This window comes from Miniopterus schreibersii (assembly GCF_964146895.1).
Source record: "Miniopterus schreibersii genome assembly, chromosome: X".
Classification (NCBI taxonomy): domain Eukaryota; kingdom Metazoa; phylum Chordata; class Mammalia; order Chiroptera; family Miniopteridae; genus Miniopterus; species Miniopterus schreibersii.
In genome coordinates, this window is record NC_138104.1 from 21608557 (window position 1) to 21630928 (window position 22372).

A 22372-nucleotide genomic window follows, 5' to 3' on the forward strand; every position below is an offset into this window, starting at 1 on the left:
TAGCTTGATGAGGTAAGGATTATTCTTTAGCACAGGGCCTGGTATACAGTGAGCAGTAACTAATGATAACTGCTGTACATATTATTAATATTGATAACCTTAATAATAATAAACTGAAACAGATGGCTTGGCTTGAATAACTTATCCAAGGTCACAGAGCTTGTAAAGTTAGAATTTGGGCCCAGGTCTTTCTGACCCCAGTGCCTAGGCTTTTCTGCTATACTCCTTTGCAAGAAGAAAAAGATTGTGACGTTAAAACAATTTGGGATTTTCCAACCTGTTAGCAAGACTGCCTCCACAGTTGGCCATTTGAGACCTTCAGGTATCTAAGAATATCTTTGGTCTCCCTTTCTCTCCTCACTCAGGTTTCTAAATTGCTATGAACCATGGCCCAACTGTACTACAAAAAGGTCAACTACTCACCATACAGAGATCGCATCCCCCTGCAAATTGTGAGGGCTGAGACGGAGCTCTCTGCAGAGGAGAAGGCCTTCCTCAATGCTGTAGAGAAGGGGGACTATGCCACTGTAAAGCAGGCCCTCCAGGAGGCAGAGATCTACTACAATGTCAACATCAACTGCATGGATCCTCTGGGCCGGAGTGCTCTGCTCATTGCCATTGAGAACGAGAACTTGGAGATCATGGAGCTACTGCTGAACCACAGCGTGTATGTAGGTGATGCCTTGCTCTATGCCATCCGCAAGGAAGTGGTGGGTGCTGTGGAGCTTCTGCTCAGCTACAGGAGGCCCAGTGGAGAGAAACCGGTAAGACAAGTCCCTATAGGCTGGGAAATAGCGAGGGACAACAGGGCATCATATTCAGAAACCTTGAAACTAGGGAAGGTCAGGTAGCCTAGAGTTGAGAAGCCCTATCATGGCAACCCTCTGCTCTCAGAAATAGCACCAGTGGTCTCAGGTGGTATTCTAGAGTTACTCTGCATGGCCTATGCTGAGTTTTACTCATTTGCCTTTTTCTTATTACTATTTGCCCTTATATATTCAATACTTAACAACCAAAAAGTGTGCTCTCCACTTGCAAATTATTCAAGCACCTTCTACCCTCACTACCCTCTGCTCTCTATCTTTATTTTCTTCTACTACTCAAAGGTTACATTCTAGAAGAGAAGAAACCAAACACAAACCTGAGCTTTCTCCTTTTACTAGCCTCTTTCCTGAAGGAGAGGAGGTCTTTAAACAGTATCACCATGCAAATACAGATGGATACAGGGACTCACATATTTTTCTCACATATTTTTCCAGTACCTGTCATATGACTGCATTCCATCCCTAGATGTTCAGGTTTTTGTCTCCGTGATTCCCCTAACCTCAGAGGAACTTAGGTTTCATATTCTGAAGTCATGTTTGAGCCCTTGACTCCATATCTTATCCCCAAACCCTGTGGTTTCTTCCTTCCCAATATGTCTTACATACTTTCTTCTCTAGCCCAACTGTCACCACTCTGCCTCTAGTTCTCATCATCTCTCTTCTAGAAGAATGTTTCTCAAAGTGTGCTCCCTAGACCACCAGCACTAGCATCACCAGGGGAACTTGCTAGAAATGCAAATGCAAATTCTCACGCCTCACCACAGACTGAATTAGAAACTCTGGGGGTGGGGCCCAGAAAGCTGTGTCTTACAAAGCCCTCCAGGGAATTCTTATGCATACTCAGGTTTGGGAACAAATGTCTTAGGCTAACATGAAAGTCCTCTAACTGGACTCTCTCCCTCTAGCCTCTTTTTTTCTCTCAACACATTCTAAACAATGATGTTGCTTATCTTCTTCCCAAAATATTGTAACAATTCTATAATTCTTGTCCATTCTTTCAGCAACTACAATGTCTTCCCATTAAAAGAAAAAACAACTCATGAAGCCTAGCACTCAACACTCTTCATTAACAGTCTTTTCCAGTCCTATCGCTGTCAATCTCCCCTAGTCTCTTCTAAACTCCTCAAATCAAACACATCTCTTGATTGTATTTCTTCCGTTGGAGCATAGCTTTGGGTGCATGGTAGGGATGAAGAAAATACAAAGTCATAAAACGTGGAATAGTGCAATACATTAAAAAGTAGAAATAGTACAAATCAAAATTAAAACTGCCAAGTGTTTAGAAAATATTGATGATAAAAACACTCAACATCAAATCTTATGGGATATGACCAAAGCCGGGTTTAAAGGGAATTCATAGCTTTAATAATTGCCTAGTTAAACAAAAAGAAATGAAAATAAACTAAGTGATAAAGAGAACACTAAGAATTATAATTGATAGAGCAGAAAGGAAGACACTAGATTAAAAGTTCCTTGAGTAAAGGGCCTGAATCCCCTTCTTCTCCATCAGCATTTACCACAGTGCCAAAAGAAAAGGGACCTTATCTCTCTTCTTCACTGCTGTATCCCAACACCAGGAAAGTGTCTGCAATATCACATGCACTCAATAAATATTTATTCTATGAATGAATAGTATGCAATCAGCCCTGTGCTAAGCACCATACATGACTTACTTTATTTAACCCTCCCAGTAACTCTGTTAGGTATACACTATTATTATCATCCCCATTCTACCAATGAGAAAAATTGAGTCACAGGATGATTAACTCAGTTGTCCAAGATCACAATAAATGTCATAGCCAGGACTGAAGCCCAAGCAGCCTACCTCTCTCTTAACCACTAACTAGGCTGTACTACTTCTTTGGCAGTCTGAGCAAGTCTTATAATTTCCAGCACAGGAGTTCTGAGATGGAGTAGGTCAGTGGAGTATGGATGGAAGAGTTCTCTGGAAAGGATTCATCATGTGGATTAATACCAAAGCAGAGAGATGCAAACATGTTCCCTACTTAGTCCACATCACCATCCACATCAAAAATGATTTGTTCTGTGTCCCATTTCCCCAGAGCCCTGCTAAGTGCCTGAGTGATTTAGCATGCTGATCTGAACTAAGGCTTACCCAACTACCCTGCAGCATGATGATCTTGCTTGCCTCTGAGATTATGTAGCCCTTCACTTGACACCAATAACTCACTACTATATACTATTGGTCAGCCTTACTTGTATAATTGTCTGGTCTCTGTAATTAGATTGTATTTTTTTAATGTGGGCATAATATAATGCCCAACTATTTCCATGCTTCCCCCATCAATACCTAACCCAGTGCCTAGTATATAATGGGTAATATATAGGGGTGGGCAGAAGTAGGTAAATAATAATAAATAATACAATAATTAATCAATAAATAATACTACAAGAATAAACTTTTACATACTCACAACTATAAACCTACTTTTGCCTACCCCTGTATAAATATTTACTGATTAACATGAAGAAATTAAGTGTATCTCCCAGAAAAGCGCATGGCTAACTGAAAGACTTCCAAGACTTTCATATTCAATCCCATTTGGCTTCATAACTATTTTGAAAGAGAGGAGAGCACAGGATGGTTCCAAAGAGAGCTAGCAATACCAACCCCATCTGAGTTTTTAAAGTAGGCCAAGTCCTTATTTGATGACCTCCACTTCCTCCATCTTTCCCCATTGCTCTGGTAAACCCTGAGGAAGAAAGGTACCAGGTAAACTTACACTAAAGTACAATCTAAGGAACTACTTTCCCTGGAGAAAAGCAGTGCTTAACTCTCAGAAATGAATCACTAATGGTGGAATATCAGACATATGAAACCTATTTGGGAGAAGCTGTCTTTACCAAGATCCTTTCAGACATACTACCAGTATAAGACCTCCTTTGTCCATACTCAAATATCACACCATACATACAGACCCACAAAGCTGTCAGCGCCATCCCCAAGTCTCTCCAGCAGCCTTTTCTTCCCTTTCTCCTCTCTCCCAATCTCCATCACCAGCCTCTGCTAAATTGCATTTTCTTCCATTGCTTTGACAATCACTGTGATAAGTCATATGTCAGTAACTATAACAACAGGCTGCCACAGTGCAGGAGCTCTGTCTTTTGGGGAGATAAAAACAAGATTTATTTACCTGGGGGCAATCAGGGATGTAAGCAAATGCAGGCCTCCTGAAGGACCTTGGATTCAGATGAGTAGGCTACTCTCAGGAAGGCATTCCTCCCACAATTAGAACCCAAACACCTGTCCTTTTTCACAGAGGCTTTCCCCCACCTCTCCAAGGGATTGGGCACAGCTGACCTCCATCAATCTTGGGTAAACTAGTGCCCTCTTTGGCTTTACTGGGCATGGAATTTGACCTCAGGCTGGTAGCAAGACCCCCTCAGCTCCATCTTTACCCCAGCCCATTGCCCTCTTCTCTTTCTTTTAGCCTATCAAAATTGCTCTCAGATAAAGATTGGAAGCCAGGCATAAATGACTGATACTGACTTCAAGTATCAACACTTACATGGAGACATGAATTTTTAATAGGGACCAAATCTTAAAGTAAAAATGGTGATTCACTATCAGAATTCCCTGCACTAGACAACAAGTAGAATCCTCTGTGTGTGTGTGTGTGTGTGTGTGTGTGTGTGTGTGTGTGTGGTGTTACTTTGCCATCTTCTTGTGTGTGTTATTCTGTGGTCTTCATGCTGCTCCAAAAATGTGACCCTCTCGTCAGCATCCAGTCTCAATCTACTATGGCCTATTCCATTAGGGGCAGATTTGGGCAAGTTGGAGGACTTGTGATTCCTTGGGGTAAAAACTCTTAAGTAATTCTCAAAATTCAAATATTTTGGACTGCAGAAGGTTTAATACCAGCCTATTTCTTGTCCATTAAGTCTACTCCCTTCAGCCCACTGACTCTGGGAACCACTAGGAAAGGATCAGCATCAGGGACAGCAAATCCAGCAACACTCCAGAGAGACTGGTATCTGTGTATGGTCACAATAAGCTCAAAGATCAATCATTGTGCATATGGAGAACTTGTCAAAATGCACATTCCTGATTCTTTTTGCACACTTAGAGAACCAGAATTTTGTGGTTTGGGCCTTGAATCAACATTTTAATAAGCCCATCCCCTGCCTGTTTCTAGGTAAGAGGTCTATGTACCTCTCTGTATTTGTTTCATATATCTGCCATAACAAACTACCTCAAACTGGGTGGCTTAAAATAAAAAAAAAATCTTCTCTCATAGTTCAGGAGGCCAGAAGTCCAAAATAAAAGTGTTGGCAGGGCTGGTTCCTTCTGGAGGCTCTAAGAGAGAATCTGTTCTATGCCTTGGCTTGTAGCCACATCACTTCAATCTGTGCTTCTCTCATCACATAGAGTTCTCCTTGGTGTGTTTGCATCCAAATATCTCTCTCCTTTCTCTTATAAAGACACCAGTCATTTGATTTAGGGCCCACACTAATCCAGGATGACCTCGTTTTAACTTTATTACATCTACAAAGACCCCTTTTCTAAATAAGGTCACATTTACAGGTACTGGGGTTTAAGACTTGAACATATCTTTGAGGAGGCACAGTTCAATACACTATACACTTTATGAGAAATATTAGTCTAGAGAAGTGGTGGTTTTCAAACATTGTCAGGGCTTTTCATTAAATGAAATCCTGCGCAGATGTAAAATAGACAGACCCAAGCAGAGCTGTCCTAATTTAAATGCAGGTTGGACACACACACACACACACACACACACATACACACACACACACCCATATCTGCTGGGCCCCTGAGGAGCAAGCACAGCTGGAATACTATTGGTCTAGACAATAAAATGACAGGCTCTAATTCAGAGTTTCAGGTACTAGCCAGCTTATAGCTTACAGGGTAATCTTGGGCAATTCATAAGGTCTTTTACACATGTCCAATTATGGAATCACCCTACATCTCAATTTCCTCATCTGTAAAATGAAGCTAGCAATACCTGCTCCTACTTAATCTAGAGGGCTATTATAAGGAATAAATAAGATAAAAATATGTTAAAGCCTTTTGAAAAAAAATTTTAAATGCTAGACAGAGGCCAATGACTATTATTTTCATCTTCATTCTATCAGTTTGACTTAATTCCTCATATTGTGTAGAGAGACCGGCTGTCAAGTGGCACTCATCATAAGGCACTACAGGTACAGTGAGAGGGAGAGTCTGGTGAACGAGTTGGCCCAGTTCACAAATTACCTCCTTCTGCCTGGCCTTGATGGCAATGGTCTCCCTTTTGCTGTCAGGCAAACTGCATTACCTCAAAGTCATCCCTCTTTGTTCACTGGAGTCTAAGGATTTGAGCAACAGGGAGGTAGAGCTGCTGGCCTCTGCACCAACAGCCCACCCAAGTAATTTCCTTTCTTGGTCACTTGCGTCAATGCAGGCAGGAGGAAAGAGGCTAAGCTAACCTTCTCCCCATGGCCCGCCCCTCTGGGTTCTGCCATAATTACTCATTTTTCTGTGGCAGATGGCTCCAAATTAAAATTGGTCTCATGGATGAACTAGTGAGATTAAGTCTCAGCATCACTGGTAAGTGTTTGTGTTGAGACTGTAGCAAATCAGCAACAAGACACTCTATTTACTCCTTGTCCTGTCTGATCCTTGGTCTCAGGGAGAGATTGCACAGTATGGAAGAGGACATTAAAGGCCCAGGCAAAGGTGACTGGAGCACAAAGAGGGGATAGAGTCTAGCTTATAAATATCACTCAATATGAGAGCAGAAAATAAAGGAGAGAATTGTAAAAGTTACCCTGCTATTTATAGACAGCCTGAAGTTGTAGAAAGAACAGAAGCTTTGGGCTCATCCACCTATGAGATATGTTTCCCTGGATAAGTCACTTAATCTTCCCAAACCTCAGTTTTTCCATCTGCAAATGGGAATGACAATGGGGTCTATTTCATAGTTCTAGTGAGAGTTAAATGAAAGAATACATGTATATTACTTATAGCAGTGCCTGACACATGAATAGTCAACAAATGATAGCTAGTACTAACTACTCCTACTCCTATACTCCTATTCATTGAAACTATGATGATATAACCTTCTTGCTAATCTCAATTATTCATTTTTTAATGTATTAAGCACCCACTAACACATAATAGCTAAGAGTTCAGACTGCATGACATTCGGAATGGTGTTTACCCTGATTGAGCATCAGTTTCCTTATCTGTATAATGAGGTTAATGATATTACCTACATCATAAGTTTTTGCAAGTTTAAAATGAGAATTATTATTTATTTGGCATAATCACATAACATTCAATATATGATACTCTTATCATTAGCATTGATACAAACTATTATTAATATTATTAACTCTTTGTTACCTGAATTTCCCAATATAACAGTAGGTATTTATGCCTATAATAATCTGAGCAACAGCTTTAATTCTATGATTTTCATTGCACAATCAAAGTTCTAGGCCAAAAAATTGGGTTGTGTCAATTAAGTAAAGAAAATAAATCAGCCACTTCATTGGAAAAAAAGGTAAGAGTGACTGCATGGCATCATATTCGCTAAACTGATGAAGTGAGTTACCTCCTCTCATATATTTGTGCTGACTTTTAATAAACATGGCCAACTTAACTCACAGATCAGAATTATAGAGAGTTTAGAGATCATTAGGTCTGAAGTGATATGTCCAAGGTTACTCAGCTGAGCCCTGTACTGGCACAAAAGCTTTCTGTCTCCCAAGCCACTCTTTCTACTCCCTCACTCTGCCTCCAAGGAATCGTTAGAAGTGGTAACATTTACAATAAGACTGAAAATAAACAAAGCAGTTACAAGTAGTGTCTGTCTAGAATAACTCATTGATAACAGAGTTCCAACAAATGATTAATTCTCTTGAGTTCTATTCAATTTTCTAAGCATTTTTTACTAATAATCATATGCTTCAAAATAAATTTGGAAGATACAATTAGTGCCCTCAAGAAATTTATCGTCTCGTGGGGAGAACAGACATCCACATGCGGTCTAACTAGTCCCTCTTAGTGAGCATGGACTTCTATTTCCAAGTGTCACAAAAGATTGAAAACAGTGATGTTTGCTTTTCAGGAAAAAAAATTATTTAAACTTGGACTCAAGTAGACCAAGAGAGCTGGCTACATAACACTTCACAAGGAAGAAACCATGAAGTAATCTCAAAAGCAAGTCACTAAGTAGAAACACGAGGTTTTTTAGCTCCCACCTCCTTTCAGGGTTACCACCAACTCATGACTTTCTTTTTTTTTTTTAATCCTCATTCAAGGATATTTTTTCCATTGCTTTTCCGAGAGAGTAGAAAGGAGAGAGAGAGAGAAAAAAACATCGATGTGAGAGAGACACATTGATTAGTTGCCTCCTGTGCACGCCCCTACTGGGGCCGGGGATCAAGCCTGTAACCGAGGTACGTGCTCTTGGCCAGAATCAAACCCAGGATCTTCAGTCCATGGGCCTATGCTCTAACCACTGAGCCAAACTGGCTAGGGCCATGGCTTTCTTTCTGTAACCTCATACTCATGGTTGTATATAACCCTAACCTCTTATAGAGTTACCTCTTCTCCTCTGTCATCCTTCACCTCACAGGTACAGTTTTCTAGAGGGCAACTATTTTCTGTCTCCTTTTCACCCCAGGATCCTCGACTGTTTTTGGTTTTTACAGCTTATGGTTCTTGTCACAAACTCAGTTCAAGTGTGAAATATCAGTGTAACACTCAGAGCTCTTCTTCCATCTCCCCTTCCAGCAGTTTTATCTCAGTGCATCAAATACTGCCTCGCACTGATTCTTTTCCTTATGCCAACAACAAGGAAATATATGCTACATCATCCCAAATGTGTAATGTGGACAATATAGGAGGTCACTCTGGATCCAATTAGAGAGGTTTCAAGGGAGAAAAATTTCAGATAAGAAATAGGTTTTGAGCTGGAAAGGAAGAAAGAATGGGATGGCACACTGGTCAGAAGGAAGTAAATGGACAATGACATCGGTAGTAGAAATGATGGTGTCTTGTTCACAGTGGGTCCTGGAGTGATGGGTTAATGATTTTTAAAAAAGCAATGCTTGGGGCTCATGTAACCCTCACAAGATAAGCCTCATAGAGGAAGGCCACAGATACCTCACTCAGAGTCAGGACACTGGGCTAGGTGGGCCTTGAGTCTTATCACAAACAGTAGTTGCTGGGTTCCTGTGTTCGTCTGCCTTCCTTTCTTTAAAAAAAAAAAAAATCTGATTCTAGTTGGAGTAAAGGAGAATGAGTCTATGGACATTAGCTAAGATGCTTCTTAGTTGGGACCTTGGTAAACAGTCACCACAATCCCAGCTGGTTGTTACTTGTCCTCTGACTGGCAGTTGGAGCTCAGAGGGCTAGAGTGGAATGAAAGAAAGAAGCTGGAGCCGATCACCCAGGGTCTTGGTTGGACAGCAAATATTTGTGAGGAACTGGTCATATTGATATTTGACTTTCCCCTTTCATCTACATACTTCCCCAAATGACAGTCTCTCCCTTCCCTCCCCATACACACAGGTCAAATGTCTGTGTTGCATTTTAATTTCATTGGTTGACAACTCTCTTGGCATTCATATCATGCTTATCAGGTTCCTTCTCTTTCTCTGACCATTACCTCTTAGTTTCTTTTCTAAATCCTTTGATATTAGTGCTACCCAGAGTTCTGTCATTTCTCCCTTTGTAACCCAATATCTATCATAAACTTCATAATTTACTTTCCAAATTTCAGCTATATATACCCATCGAGATGTACCCCAAACATTTAAAATTCACTATATCTAATAATAAAAATAGCAAATACTAATTTAGCACTTGCTATGTGCCAGACACCATTCTAAATACATAACATACATCTGCTTATTTGATACTCACAACCATCCTGTAATGCAGGATAATACTGTTATCCATTCTTACAAGTGGGGATATAAGGAGGTTAAATAAGGAACAAAGAGGTTAAATAACTTTCCCGAGCTAGTAAGTGGACAAACTGGGATTCAAACCTAGGCAGACCTAGCAGTAGAATCTATTTTCTTAATCCCTGTGCTAGCCTCATTTTTTCCTCCAAAGCCTCCTCCTCATCCAGTGTATCCTCTCAAGCGATGACCCATCTCCTTCCAGTTATCCTTTCAGTTATCTAGATATGAAATCTTGCAGTTGTCTTCATCTTCACCCTCTCTTTCAACTACCACACCCAGTTGGTTACCAAGTTCCTTTGAGTAACTTGATTGAGGTGCAGAGGCAAACATATAAACTATTAGGTGAAATGTAAATGTTGTTAGAGATAAGAGAGTCCTGCATTTGATCATGTCACTCAAATGACCACAGCTGTTCCTTATTTCCTAAGGAATAAATTTCAAAATACAAGCACAGGGTTGATAGTTTGAGGAAAGAGGGCTGGACAGTGGCCTTTCAAATCAGCTGAATTGTCATTGATAAATCCAGCCCTAAGATTGGGGTCTTTAGTGAGGCAAAAGACAAGACAGGATAAGGGAAGTTGTTTCTTCTCCTGTCAACAGAAAGTCTCTGGAGTCAGGAGAGTCACCTTAGTGAGGGTTATGCTGGATTCGGGGACCAACTGATGAATGCAAACTTTGTTGCCTCTGGTAGAATTAAATGACCCCAATCCAGCAGCTATTCTCTGTTCTAAGAAGTATGTTAGCCTTCTGAAGTTCTCAGTGAAGGGAAGGTAATCAGCATGTGAATATCAAGAGCTTGAATGAGATAAAACTTAGTTTCACTAGCTATCAGTGGATTGTTAATGTCTTTTCAGTGGATTGTTAATGTCTTTTCATTAGTAAAGGAGGGCTGTGAGCCAGATAAGAAAAAGGCACTGAAAGAATCATCAGAAGATAGTCAAATCAGAGAAGGAAGACAAGCTGGTCCCAATGACAAATAGACTGTGAGTCTACCACCTTTACCTCTTCCCCTGAAAAGGGGTGGTGATGGCCCAGTACAAAAACCCTGAGGCTGGACAGTGATATTTCTAACTCCCCTTCTGCTCTTCAAGGACAGACTGGAGTGATTTGATATTTGTAGCCACCATCAGCTCCATTATCCATATCAGAATTGTAGATGGAACTTTGGAGCTAAAAAATGGCCTCTACAGATCCTCTAATGGACCCCCCATCTTCAAATAGGAAGATAGTATCTCCCACCTTCCAATGGGCTTGCACAGGTAAGATTTCAATGCCCACTGAATCAGCCAAAGTTTAGAACAGTTTGGGCTTTGTCTACACAACCAAAATAAAAATGTGTCATATTTACTCAAGCAATTGTCTCCCTTTTCCCCCTTCCTTATTTCTTTTCCTTTTTTAAATCCGCACCCAAGGATATTTTTTCCATTGCTTTTTCAAAAAGAGTGGAAAGGAGACAGAGAGAGAGGAGAGAGAAACATCAATGTGAGAGAGACACATCAATTGTTTGTCTCCCTCACTTGCTCTGACCAGAGTCCAGGATCAAGCCTCCAACCGAGGTATGTGCCCTTGGCCAGAATTGAACCCAAGACCCTTCAGTACACAGGCTAATGCTCTAACCACTGAGCAAAACTGGCTAGGGCTCCCTTTCCTTATTTCTTAACTCTCAAACTGAGGTGTGAAATTATTCAAGTATCAAGATCCTAAGTCACCACCACCCTTCTCCACATCAATTTGTTTACTTTGGAGTTTTTGTTATAAAAGTAATACATGTTAACTGTAAGAATTAAAACAGTATAAAAGTATGGTAAGGGAAACATCCTGTTTCCCACTCTCATAATCAACTCCATAAAAGTCATCACTGTGAACAATATAGGTGTATTGTCCTAGGTATTTTCTATGCGTATTCAAACAGAAACACACAGATACACAGACTTCTTTTCTAAAATGTTCTGAAATTTGTTTTTTCTTTCCTTAACAATACATGTGGACATCTTTCCATGTGAGGATATGTATTTTTACTCTATTCTTTTTAATGACAGTATTATATTGTATCATACAAATGCACCATATTTATTTAACCAGTCATCTATTTAAGTTGTTTCAAGGATATTTAGGCTTTGAGTTTTCTTATATTTTTGCTTCACTGAACAATGCTGTAATAGATAACCTTGTATATATGTCTTTGAATACTTGTGTGATTATATCTGTAAGGTAAATTCCTGGTAATGGAATTATGGAATCACAAGGTGTGTGCATTTTAAAATTCTGCTATACATTGCAAAATTGCTATCTTACCAACAGTGTGTAAGAGTGCCCATTTCTCACATCTTTGCAATCATAGATTGCAAAAAAAATCAAAGATTAAAAAACATTTGTCAATCTGACAGGTTAAAAGTGCAATTACATTATCATTTTACATTTGAATTTCCTTATTGTAAGTGGGATTTCACATTATAAGCAATTTGTTTTATTCTTTTATGGGTCAACCTTTAATTTTTAACTTGTTTTTCTACTAAAGTCTTCATCTTTTTCTTCCTGATTTGTCTAAAATTACTAGCACTTCATTCTTTTTAAAATTACCCCAATTTAATAAAGATCAGTGATATACCCAGACTTTTACAGCAAATGGAGCAAAGTACAAAGCTAATTGTGTTCTAGAACTTTTCTGCATAAAAATATAAGATTGTTTTAGTGATGCTTAAAATGTCTTAGTGTCTCTCTGGTATAAGAGAGACTGGATGAAAGAGTATTCATGCTTAATTATTCATTTATTTTTAAACACCAGTTTAGGGCTTAAGTATCTTTGTTCAAAGGAACAAAAGTCTATATAGCTGTTAAAACTAGAATTTACTGACTTGACAGCCCAGAAATAGAGGACTGCTCGGGCCTACATCTCAAGCCCAAGGGAAGTAGATAAGAGACAGAAACAGGAAGAAGGGTTGGTCTTTAGCAGAGGAATGAGTTCTAACACTCAAGCAATGGAAAAAATCCATTTAATCCATTCTTTGCCCTGACTTCGTTGCCAGCAGAGTTGCTACTTCAGAAAATACGGCAAGTATCAAATATACAAGAAAACATTTCCTTGATTACCTCAGTAGAGAGGAAACATAAAAGGGAGACAACATATAACATGAAAAATCTGTACCATTTCTGGTCTAAACTCTCCAAATTGTCTACACTGATCAGATAAATCTGATCGTTTCCAAGTTCTTCCTTTATTTAATGCCATGCTGACATAATCATCTAGATTAAAATGTTTGGACACTGAGAGTACTGGTGTATAGTGTCAAAATAGATGATTAGGCAGTCCTGACTGATGTAGAGGCTTTTAGTTTCTTCTTGTCCAGCAGTCAATAGAATGGTGTTTACCTCTGGAATAGAACAACCTTAACAAGCTCAAAGAGGAGAAGCTTTCTCTTGATTGATGCTACCAACAACATCAATTGTCCATTACTTAGGTTATTTTTTCTACTTTGATTTGAGAAGAATTAGTAAGTTTGGGAATTCACAAAATGGATCAATCAAGCTTCCCCATGTTTGAAATACATGAACTGCAAATATAGACTCATAATGTCTGGAAGGGCCTCAAAGAATGCTGATATCGGAGAAACAAGATGGCGGCATAGGTAATAGCTGTACCCACCGCCTCCCATGACCACATCAAAATTACAACTAAAATACAGAACCACCATTGCTCAGAGCCTCCTGAGATCTGGCTGAAGAGAAGCCATACAACCAGGGAACTGAAGAAGCACCGAGATCAGTAGGAGGGGCGCAGACGCGGGCAGATCAGGGCTGAATCGGAGACGTGCCACACCTGGTGCCGTGGTTGAAACCCAGGAGAGAATCTTGGCGGTGGGGGTTTCCTGGAGGAGTGAGGGGTCCCAGCCCCACAGGAGACCCCCAGCCCAGGGCTCCAGGGCCAGGGAGAGGCATCCCCACAACTTCGGGCTGTGAAACCAGTGGAGACTGTCCCTGAGGGACGCGAAGGCTGTGGGAGCCCCAGCCTTTCCTCTTAAAGGGGCGCGCACGGACTCAGACACGCTCCCTCTGTGCCCCAGCGCTGAGCAGCAGCCTGAAAGGACCTGGGACACTTGGGGAGGAACTAACCTGCCTAAAATCCGGGGCAAGAGGTGGAGGGACAGCTTCCTCCCAGGTAGAAGAGCTGGCAGAGGCCATTGTTCCTTTGGCGAGTCCTCCCCGCACAAAGCTGGCAGGCAGGCGCCATATTTGAATCGCCAGCACCTGACTCCCACCTTTGGCCCCGCCCTGTGATTTCCGGAGGCCCCGCCTCTCCCCATCTGCAGCCTCATCCAGGCCATTTCCAGGGGCTTTTCTATGCAAGTGGCCTCTCGAGCCTCATGCTTAGGACTTTCCTAAAATCTCTCAAACAAGCAGCAGTGGGCCCCATACAGCTTGATAAGTGGCCCCAGGCCTGGCACTAGTGGCAGCCTGCATTAGCTCATAGCTTGGCCTCTCCTGGACAACGCAAAGCCCAGCACAAGTAGCAGCCAACTACGGTTTGCTGTGTAGCTCATACTGGGTGGCCCAGGCCAAGGCACTGCCACAGGCTCACTTTGCACTTCCCTGGAAGCCCCAGAGACAGTGCACCTGGCGGTCAGACTCGACCACACTGGATGACAACCTTACCACATCCACCAGTGACATTCAAGGGACACACTTGGTGAACACCAAAGCTCCACTGAAGTAATTCCTGATCCATAACAGTGTCTCCAGCACAGCAGCTCTTTGGCTGTAGTTGCAACTGGCCCTCACAGCTGATTGGCCTGGGGGTCAGTTCCTCCCAGGGACGCCAACAGCAACCAAAGCTCAACTACAACAGGACAGTGCACACAGCCCACACAGGGGAACACCTAGAAGGCTCAGCTCAGGTGACTGGGGAGGCTGAGCCACTGGACCCTACAGGACACCTACTACACAAAGCCACTCTACAAATTCCAGAAGACATAGCAGCTCTACCTAATACATAGAAACAAACACCTGGAAGCAGCCAAAATGTGGAGGCAAAGAAACATGCCACAAAAGAAAGAACAGAAGAAATCTCTAGAAGAGGAACTAACTGAAATAGATCCAAGCAAGCTAACAGAGAGTTCAGAAATTTGTTCATAAGGATGTTTAAGCAGACTATCAGGGAAATAACTGAGAAAATCGATAACATAATAAAGTATCAATTTGAAATGAAGACCACAGGAACTGAAATGAAGAATAATTTACAGGGAATCAACAGTAGAGTTGAGGACGCTGAGAATCAAATCAGCAATTTGGAACCTGAGGAAACAAAAAACACCCATCCAGAAGAGCAAAAAGAAAATAGAATCCAGAAATATGAAGATAGCATAAGGAGCCTCTGGGACAACTTCAAGAGGCCCAACATTCATATTATTCGGATGCCAGAAGGGGAAGTAAGAGAGCAAGGAATTGAAACCCTATTTGAAAAAATAATGACAGAAAACTTCCCCTACCTGGGGAAAGAAATCGACTTACAAGTCCAGGAAGCACAGAGGGTCCCAAACAAGAGGAACCCAAAGAGACCCACACCAAGACACATCATAATTAAAATGCCAAAGGTTAAAGACAAAGAGAGAATCGTAAAAGCAGCAAGAGAAAAGCAATTAGTTACCTACAAGGGAGCACCCATACGACTGTCAGCTGATTTCTCAACAGAAACCTTGCAGGCCAGAAGGGAGTGGCAAGAAATATTCAAAGTGATGAAAAACATGGAACTACAACCAAGATTGCTCTACCCAGCAAAGCTATCATTTAGAATTCAAGGTCAAATAAAGAGCTTCACAGATAAGAAACAGCTAAAGGAGCTCATCACCGCCAGACCAGCACTACAGGAAAAGTTGAAGGGTCTTCTTTTAGAAGAAGCTAATGAACAAAAGAATATGACAAACTAAATAGACCCAGAGACATTGACACATGCAACAGACCATCGTATTTCAGAGGAAAGAGGGAAAGGGGGTGGAGGGTGGGAAGAGATTAACCAAAGAAGTTATATGCATAACCCATGGACACAGTCAATAACGGGGTGAAGGCCTGGGAAGGGGGTGGGAGCAAAGTGGAGGGGATCAATTGGGGTGGGGGGAATGGGATATCTGTAATACTCTCAACAATAAAGATAAATTAAAAAAAAAAAAAAGAATAGTGATATCATGAGATGCCTATGACAAGAGATTTCAAGCTTTGAATCATTCCAGACCACCGTAAAATTTGACAACTTCTCAACACCCAATCACCTCACCCTAGTTACCTCTCACCTGAACAATTACAGTAGCCTTCTAACTGATTCTCTGTTCTTTCCCTCTCAGCCCCACATAATCTAGTCTTTTCCCAGAAACTGAGTCATACTTTTAAAACATAAATCTGTGTCAGTCTGATCAAAGCCTTTTTCCACATTTAAAAGACTGAGTGAACTGACCCCTGGTTCTTTGATCACTTCTCCTACCACTCTTATCTCACTTGATCTGTTCCAGCCACACTCACCTCTTACAGGAATGGTCTACCCTCAGTTTCCTTTTCCTGAAATGTTCCTCATACAAGTAGCTGCATGACTGGCTTCCTTCATTTCTTTAGATATCTCCTCCAATGCTACCTTATCAGGAAAGCCTTCCTTGATTTCCCCATATAAAAATAGCTCCTCCTTCCATTGATCCCTATCCCCTTACCCTGCTTCAAGATCTTCATCGCACTTATCGCCATCTAACATATATGTTTGTTGCCTATGTCACCTCTCTAGAGAAGAGTCTGCCTATTTTGTTCACTTTTGAATCTCCAGTGTGTAGAATAGCTTTTGGAACATGGCAAGTACCCAAAAATATTTTGTGTGTTTTTTCCTATGATTCCATTTATATAAAGTTTGAGACAAGCAATCTCATTTATGAATTCAAGGCAGGGTTTCTGATCTCCATGGTGCCCCAAAAGACTTATATCAACCCCATGAAACAAGCCTCTCTTGTTAGATGGCAGGGATTTAGAGATCCAAGGTAGGAAGGCCTCATGAGTGGCCAGATACTTCCAGCATGGTCAAGGTCTCCACCCCACACTGACCAAGGGCAGCCTCATCCTCCAAAGGTGTGCCTGCCAGGAGTACCACTTGATCTTCTGGTGCAATGCCCTCTAGTGAGGTTCCATGAGCCTTGATCTGTGCAACAGTCTATTGGCCAGTCATCTTGAGGGTGTGTAGCTCCTGGGCATGGACAAACAACTCCATGTTGGCTACTGTTCTGGCCACCATGGCCAGAAGAACACCTAAGGAACTAACAGTAAAGGTAGTAAAAGATCCCTATTGTACAGGACAAGGCCTCACAAGCTAGCCTAATAATTACCACTCCCCCTGAAGTCCTTTAGAAAAACAAAACAAACCAGTCACACTCTGGTAAAGCATAACCCCATTACTCATTGTAAGACATTGTGTTTAAATCATCCCTTTTATGTTACTAAGGGTCCCCCCTTGTTTCATGTTACAAAAGTTGACAACCTAACAAATTATCAAATTATTAGAAGCCCCTTTACCGTAGCTGCCTTTGTAGTTACTGAGTATAAAATGTGGGAAGAACTGAGGGTCAGGGCTGCAGTTCGGCTCTTACATGGGTGAGATGCTGCAACTGTAGCCGCTGGCTAGCTAATAAAGGCTCCAAAATTCAAACACAAACTCTGGTGGTCGTCTGTCGCGGGTCACACCAGAACACTACCACAAAAATGGAGTAAAAGAATAGGAAGGAGTACATTTTCACTGCCTGCTGCACGACACATCACTACTCAGGAAAACATTTTTAATTGAGTTCCATACTAGAGAGAGCAGTCTGAAGGTGCTCAGTAGTGTTTGATGGGGAAGAATAAAATGTGGTCACCCAATTTCAAAACAATAATCTCATCAGTGGAGAGAAATGAAATGGCATGTCGCCATAGGAAGTGTTTGAGCAGAGGAAGAATGGCCATTGGGCAGGAGTGTTAACAAAACTCTTATTATGAGGTTTGACTATGTCATCTCCAGGTCTCTTCCAACCTTGCAATTTTGTATATGTGTATATCAGTTGTGGCACATGATATCATGGACAAAGTCTGAGAATGGAGTTCTCATGTTGACTCCATCCCTCAACTGTTATGTAGCCTTAGGCAAAGTACTCAACCTCTTTATAGCTTAACCTCTTACCATTTGAAAGCAAATGGATAATACTAAATAACCTCACAGGAATGCTATGAGGAAATGAACATTTTGAAATTATTCTAAAATTACTTTATAACCCACATTAAATAAGTACCATTTCAGACACCTAATTGGTTTAGTAGAGAGGCAAGAATACAAAACTATAGTATTTATAAAAGCCACAGGGGAGTTCACTAATAACTTCACAAGTAATGGTGTCATTGATACATTTCTAGAATAAAACCCCTGCAGTTCTGGTGGATATCTGTTTGGCTGTGGTCCACTTAATCATAGAATCATCAGGATTAGATGAAACGTGGTAGCAATCTAGCCCATTCTTCTGTCACTGCAATCAATCCAAGAGGTATTTAATCTCTAGCTTCTGAAAGAGTTAAACACCCCAATGTTAATTTGATGGAACTTTGGCAGGGTATGAAAGAAGTCCCAAAGCAATTCTGTGCAAGTGTCAGTTGCCCCGAATTCTCAAATGTATGTCTGGGTCCTCCAGGGAGTCTCAAGTTTATGAATGAATGGTATTATAAGATTCCAGGCATAGAAGAATTTGCTGGAAGCTAATCCTCCTCCTTACATACCTGATCACCGTAGCTGCTCTTTTCTAACAATAGACAAACAATCCTATGCATCTATCGAGCCTTCCAAGAGCTGGGTGTTGTTTTCTCCCTCACTAGAAATTGGAGGTGGAATAATCAAATATCTGGGGGCCTCAATCATTACCACTCTTGCAACTTTTCTTCATTCTTTGAGATTCTTATCATTCACTAAATATAAAAAAGAAAATTAAGTGGTAATGAATTTCATTGCAAAGATCAGCCCCTTCACTTCCTTTCTATTAGCCCTACCCTGCGTTCTTGAAAAGGTACTGCAGAGTGAAAGATTTCATTAAAACTATAAGATGTCTGATTACTTGTGTCTTCCAGAGAGGGGAATGTTTTGCAAGCAATTGAAAGGTCATCCTTACATTTAAAATGTCTCTGACTTTTCAAGTTTCATATTTGGGGCATGTTTGTCTTCAGGGAAATAAGGACAAGGCACTTGGTGTTTTCCTAATTCAGTAGTTATCAACACCAAGCTTACCTTTCTCTAGGGAGACAGCAGCCCACACTTCTAGCTTGGGAGCATACTAGAGAAAGGCAAGCAAAAGGCAGAAACAGCAGAGTTAAAAGCCCAAAGTTGCTCTCCCCTCTCTCATCTCCAGCCAGAGGCAATGAAGCTCCTGCTTTTTTAATAGTCTGTTCTGACAAGAACAAAAGGCATTCTGCATAAGAAGGCACTATTGACAATGCAGCTGCCAGTTCAAAACAATAAAATTAGAAGTAATGTGAGAGAGAGGAAGAAATTACGGAGGAGGGGCATTTTTCTTGAGGTTTTCCTGTCAAAATGTAATAGATGGAAAATATATGAGTAAATGCAGTGCATTATATGAATATCAGTAAACCTTTGCTTGTCAAAGATTGTATTTAAAAAGAACTTGCTTACCACTGACAAGGTCAATATGATTGGCATCAGTTCAATCACAAAATGACTTACACTACTTTTCCTGTCAACCAAAAGTTACATATGTTTTTTAAATGTGACCCATTTATTACTATGACCCGCTAATATAATCCTGGCTGTTGTGTACTGGAAAATCAATTGATCATCATGACGTGTGTTTTCATGGCCATCAGAGATGTTTAAATCTGGTTTTCTGCTAAAGAAGAAAGATTCTTAGGAAATAAATCCAGCTGATATGTCTGTGCTAGGCATTGTCATACACAAGCTTCTTGGCATTGTCCAGACTTAAGCTTCTTTTCTAAAAGGCTTCCCATTCCTAGTGAAGACCTACCTCAGAGTGAGGGACTTCTTGTTGCATGAGTGTTTCTCAGAGAAGTCACTCAGAAATCCCATGTGGGGAGTTCAGGCAGGGAGAACCCAAATACAAAATTCACCCAGTGTGCTTCCAACAGTACAAAGCAATAAAACATGCTTCCTGCCATGTGTCAACAAAAATTCACTAAAAAGTATTGGAGAAAAAAAAAGAGAGAGACTTTATTCAGGCAAACAGTTTTCAAACCACGAAGGTGCAGCCTCAGGTAAAAATAGAACAGTGCACTGAAGAGAAAAAGGAGAGGCCATCTTTTATGGAGAAAGTTCCTGCCCAGGTTCCCATCACACAAATGAAGACTTCAAGTCTAATCAGCGTGGATTGGCTGATGATGGGTACAATCTGTGCAGTTCTAATTAGTCAGGGCAGATCACAATCTATTGGTTAAGTGGTAATATGGTGATGATGGGACAAGAAACTTCCCTGCAGTAGTTGATTCAGAAAGCATAAATATTTAGGGAATTGAAAGTTCAGTCTATGGTTCTCCCAAGAATGCAGAGTACATAAAAGGCCTCTGTCAGCAAAGAGCCATGATGGAAATATCTCTATCTATATTGACCAATAGGTATCCATTGTATGGCCATTAAAGTGTTAAAGTGTAGGCAGTGTGACTAAAAAACTGAATTTTTAATATATTATTTAATTTTAATTAATTTAAATTTAATAGCCAAATGTGGTTAGTGGTTATCATAATGTACAACACATTTCTAGGGTTTTTCAAACTTACTATTCCACCAAAAATAAAATTCCAGTAAATTCTCCTGAGGAAAGGAGGGACATTCCTACTCATCCTCCTTCCAGACATTAATAATTATTGTCTCAATAAGCCATTGTACTGATGAGAATGTGTTGTAATCCTCAGGTGTTTTTTTAATTACTGCTTCAAATTCATTAGTTGTTTTTGGTCTATTCAGGTTTTCTGATTCTTACTGATTCATTTTTGGAAGATTGTATGTTTCTAAGAATTTATCCATTTCACTCAGGTGGTCCTGGTTGTTGGCATATATAGTATTTTCTTACAATCATTTGTATTTCTGTGATGTCAGTTGTTACTTTGCTTCTTTCATTTCTGATTTTATTTATTTGAGTCCTTTCTTTTTCTTTCTTGATGAGTCTTGCTAAAGGTTCATCAATATTGTTTATCTTTTCAAAGAACCAACTCCTGATTTCATTGATCTTTTGTATTTTTTTTTTTTTTAGACTCTATGTCATTTATTTCCACTCTGACCTTTATTATTTTCTATCTTCTTACTCTGGGATTTTCTTGTTATTTTTCTAGTTCTGTTAGGTTAAGAGTTAGATTGTTTATTTGATATTTTTCTTTCTTCTTGAGGTAGGCCTGTAATGCTATGAACTTCCCTCTCAGGACTGCTTTCACTGTGTCCCATAGACTTTGGGTTGTTGTATGTTCATTTTCATTTGTTTCCAGGAAGTTTTTTATTTCTTCCTTAATCTTCTTGGTAACCCATTCATTGTTTAATAACATGTTATTTAGCCTCCATGATTTTGAGTATTTTTGAGTTTTTTATTGTAGTTGATTTCTAGTTTAATGCCATTGTAATCTGAAAAGATGATTGGTATGATTTCAATCTTGAATTTGTTAAGACCTGTTTTGTTTCGTAACATGTAGTCTATCTTTGAGAATGTTCCATGTGCCCTTGAGAAGAATGTATATTCTGCTGCTTTGGGATGAAATGTTCTGTAAATATCACATCCATCTGATCCAGTGTGTCATTTAAGGTTGCTGTTCCCTGTTGATTTTTCATCTGGAAGACATATCCAGTGATGATAATGGTGTTAATGTTTCCTACTATGACTGTATTGCTGTCTATGTCTCCCTTAAAGTCCACCAAGAGTTTTTTAATATATTTAGGTGCTCCTATATAGGGTGCATATATATTTTACAAGGGATATGTCTTCTTATTGAATTGATACCTTTAGTATTATATAGCAGCTTTCATTGTCTCTTATGGCCTTTGTTTTGAAGCCTATTTTGTCAGATATGAGTGTTTCCACCCCAGATTTGTTTGTTTGTTTGTTTCCATTTGTATGAAATATTTTTTCTATCCCTTCACTTTCATTCTGTGTGAATCTTTTGTTCTGAGGTGGGTCTTTTGTAGACCACATATATATGGGTCATGCTTTCATATCCATTGAGCTACCTTATGTCTTTTGATTGGAACATTTAATCTATTTACATTTAAGGTTATTATTCATAGGTACTTATTTATTGCCATTTTTTTTCTTTATACCTATGTTCCTCTCTCTCTCTGTCTCTCTCTCTGTCTCTCTTTCTGTCTGTCTCTCTCTTTCTCATTTAAGCTTATTACAGTAGTCCCTTTAACATTTCTTGCAATGCTGGTTTAGTGGTAATGAACTCCCTTAGCCTTTTTTGTTATTTGAGAAGCTCTTTATTTCACTTTCACTTTTAAATGATAGCCTTTCTGGATAGGGTAGTCTTGGTTTCAGGTCCTTGCTTCTCATTACTTTGAATACTTCATGCCAACCACTTCTGGCCTGAAGTGTTTCTGTTAAAAAATCAACTAA

General features: G+C 40.2%; 1 protein-coding gene across 2 annotated transcripts in view; it reads left to right on the forward strand.

Moving 5' to 3' along the window:
* TRPC5 (transient receptor potential cation channel subfamily C member 5) overlaps window positions 1-22372 on the forward strand; it is a 269057-nt gene that overhangs the window by 130739 nt on the left and 115946 nt on the right. For both annotated transcript variants that reach the window (XM_081124814.1, XM_081124813.1), the window contains one exon: window positions 366-764. In XM_081124814.1, coding sequence (XP_080980940.1) covers window positions 387-764 — 378 coding nt within the window. In that variant the 5' untranslated portion in view covers window positions 366-386. The remainder of the gene's footprint in view (window positions 1-365; window positions 765-22372) is intronic.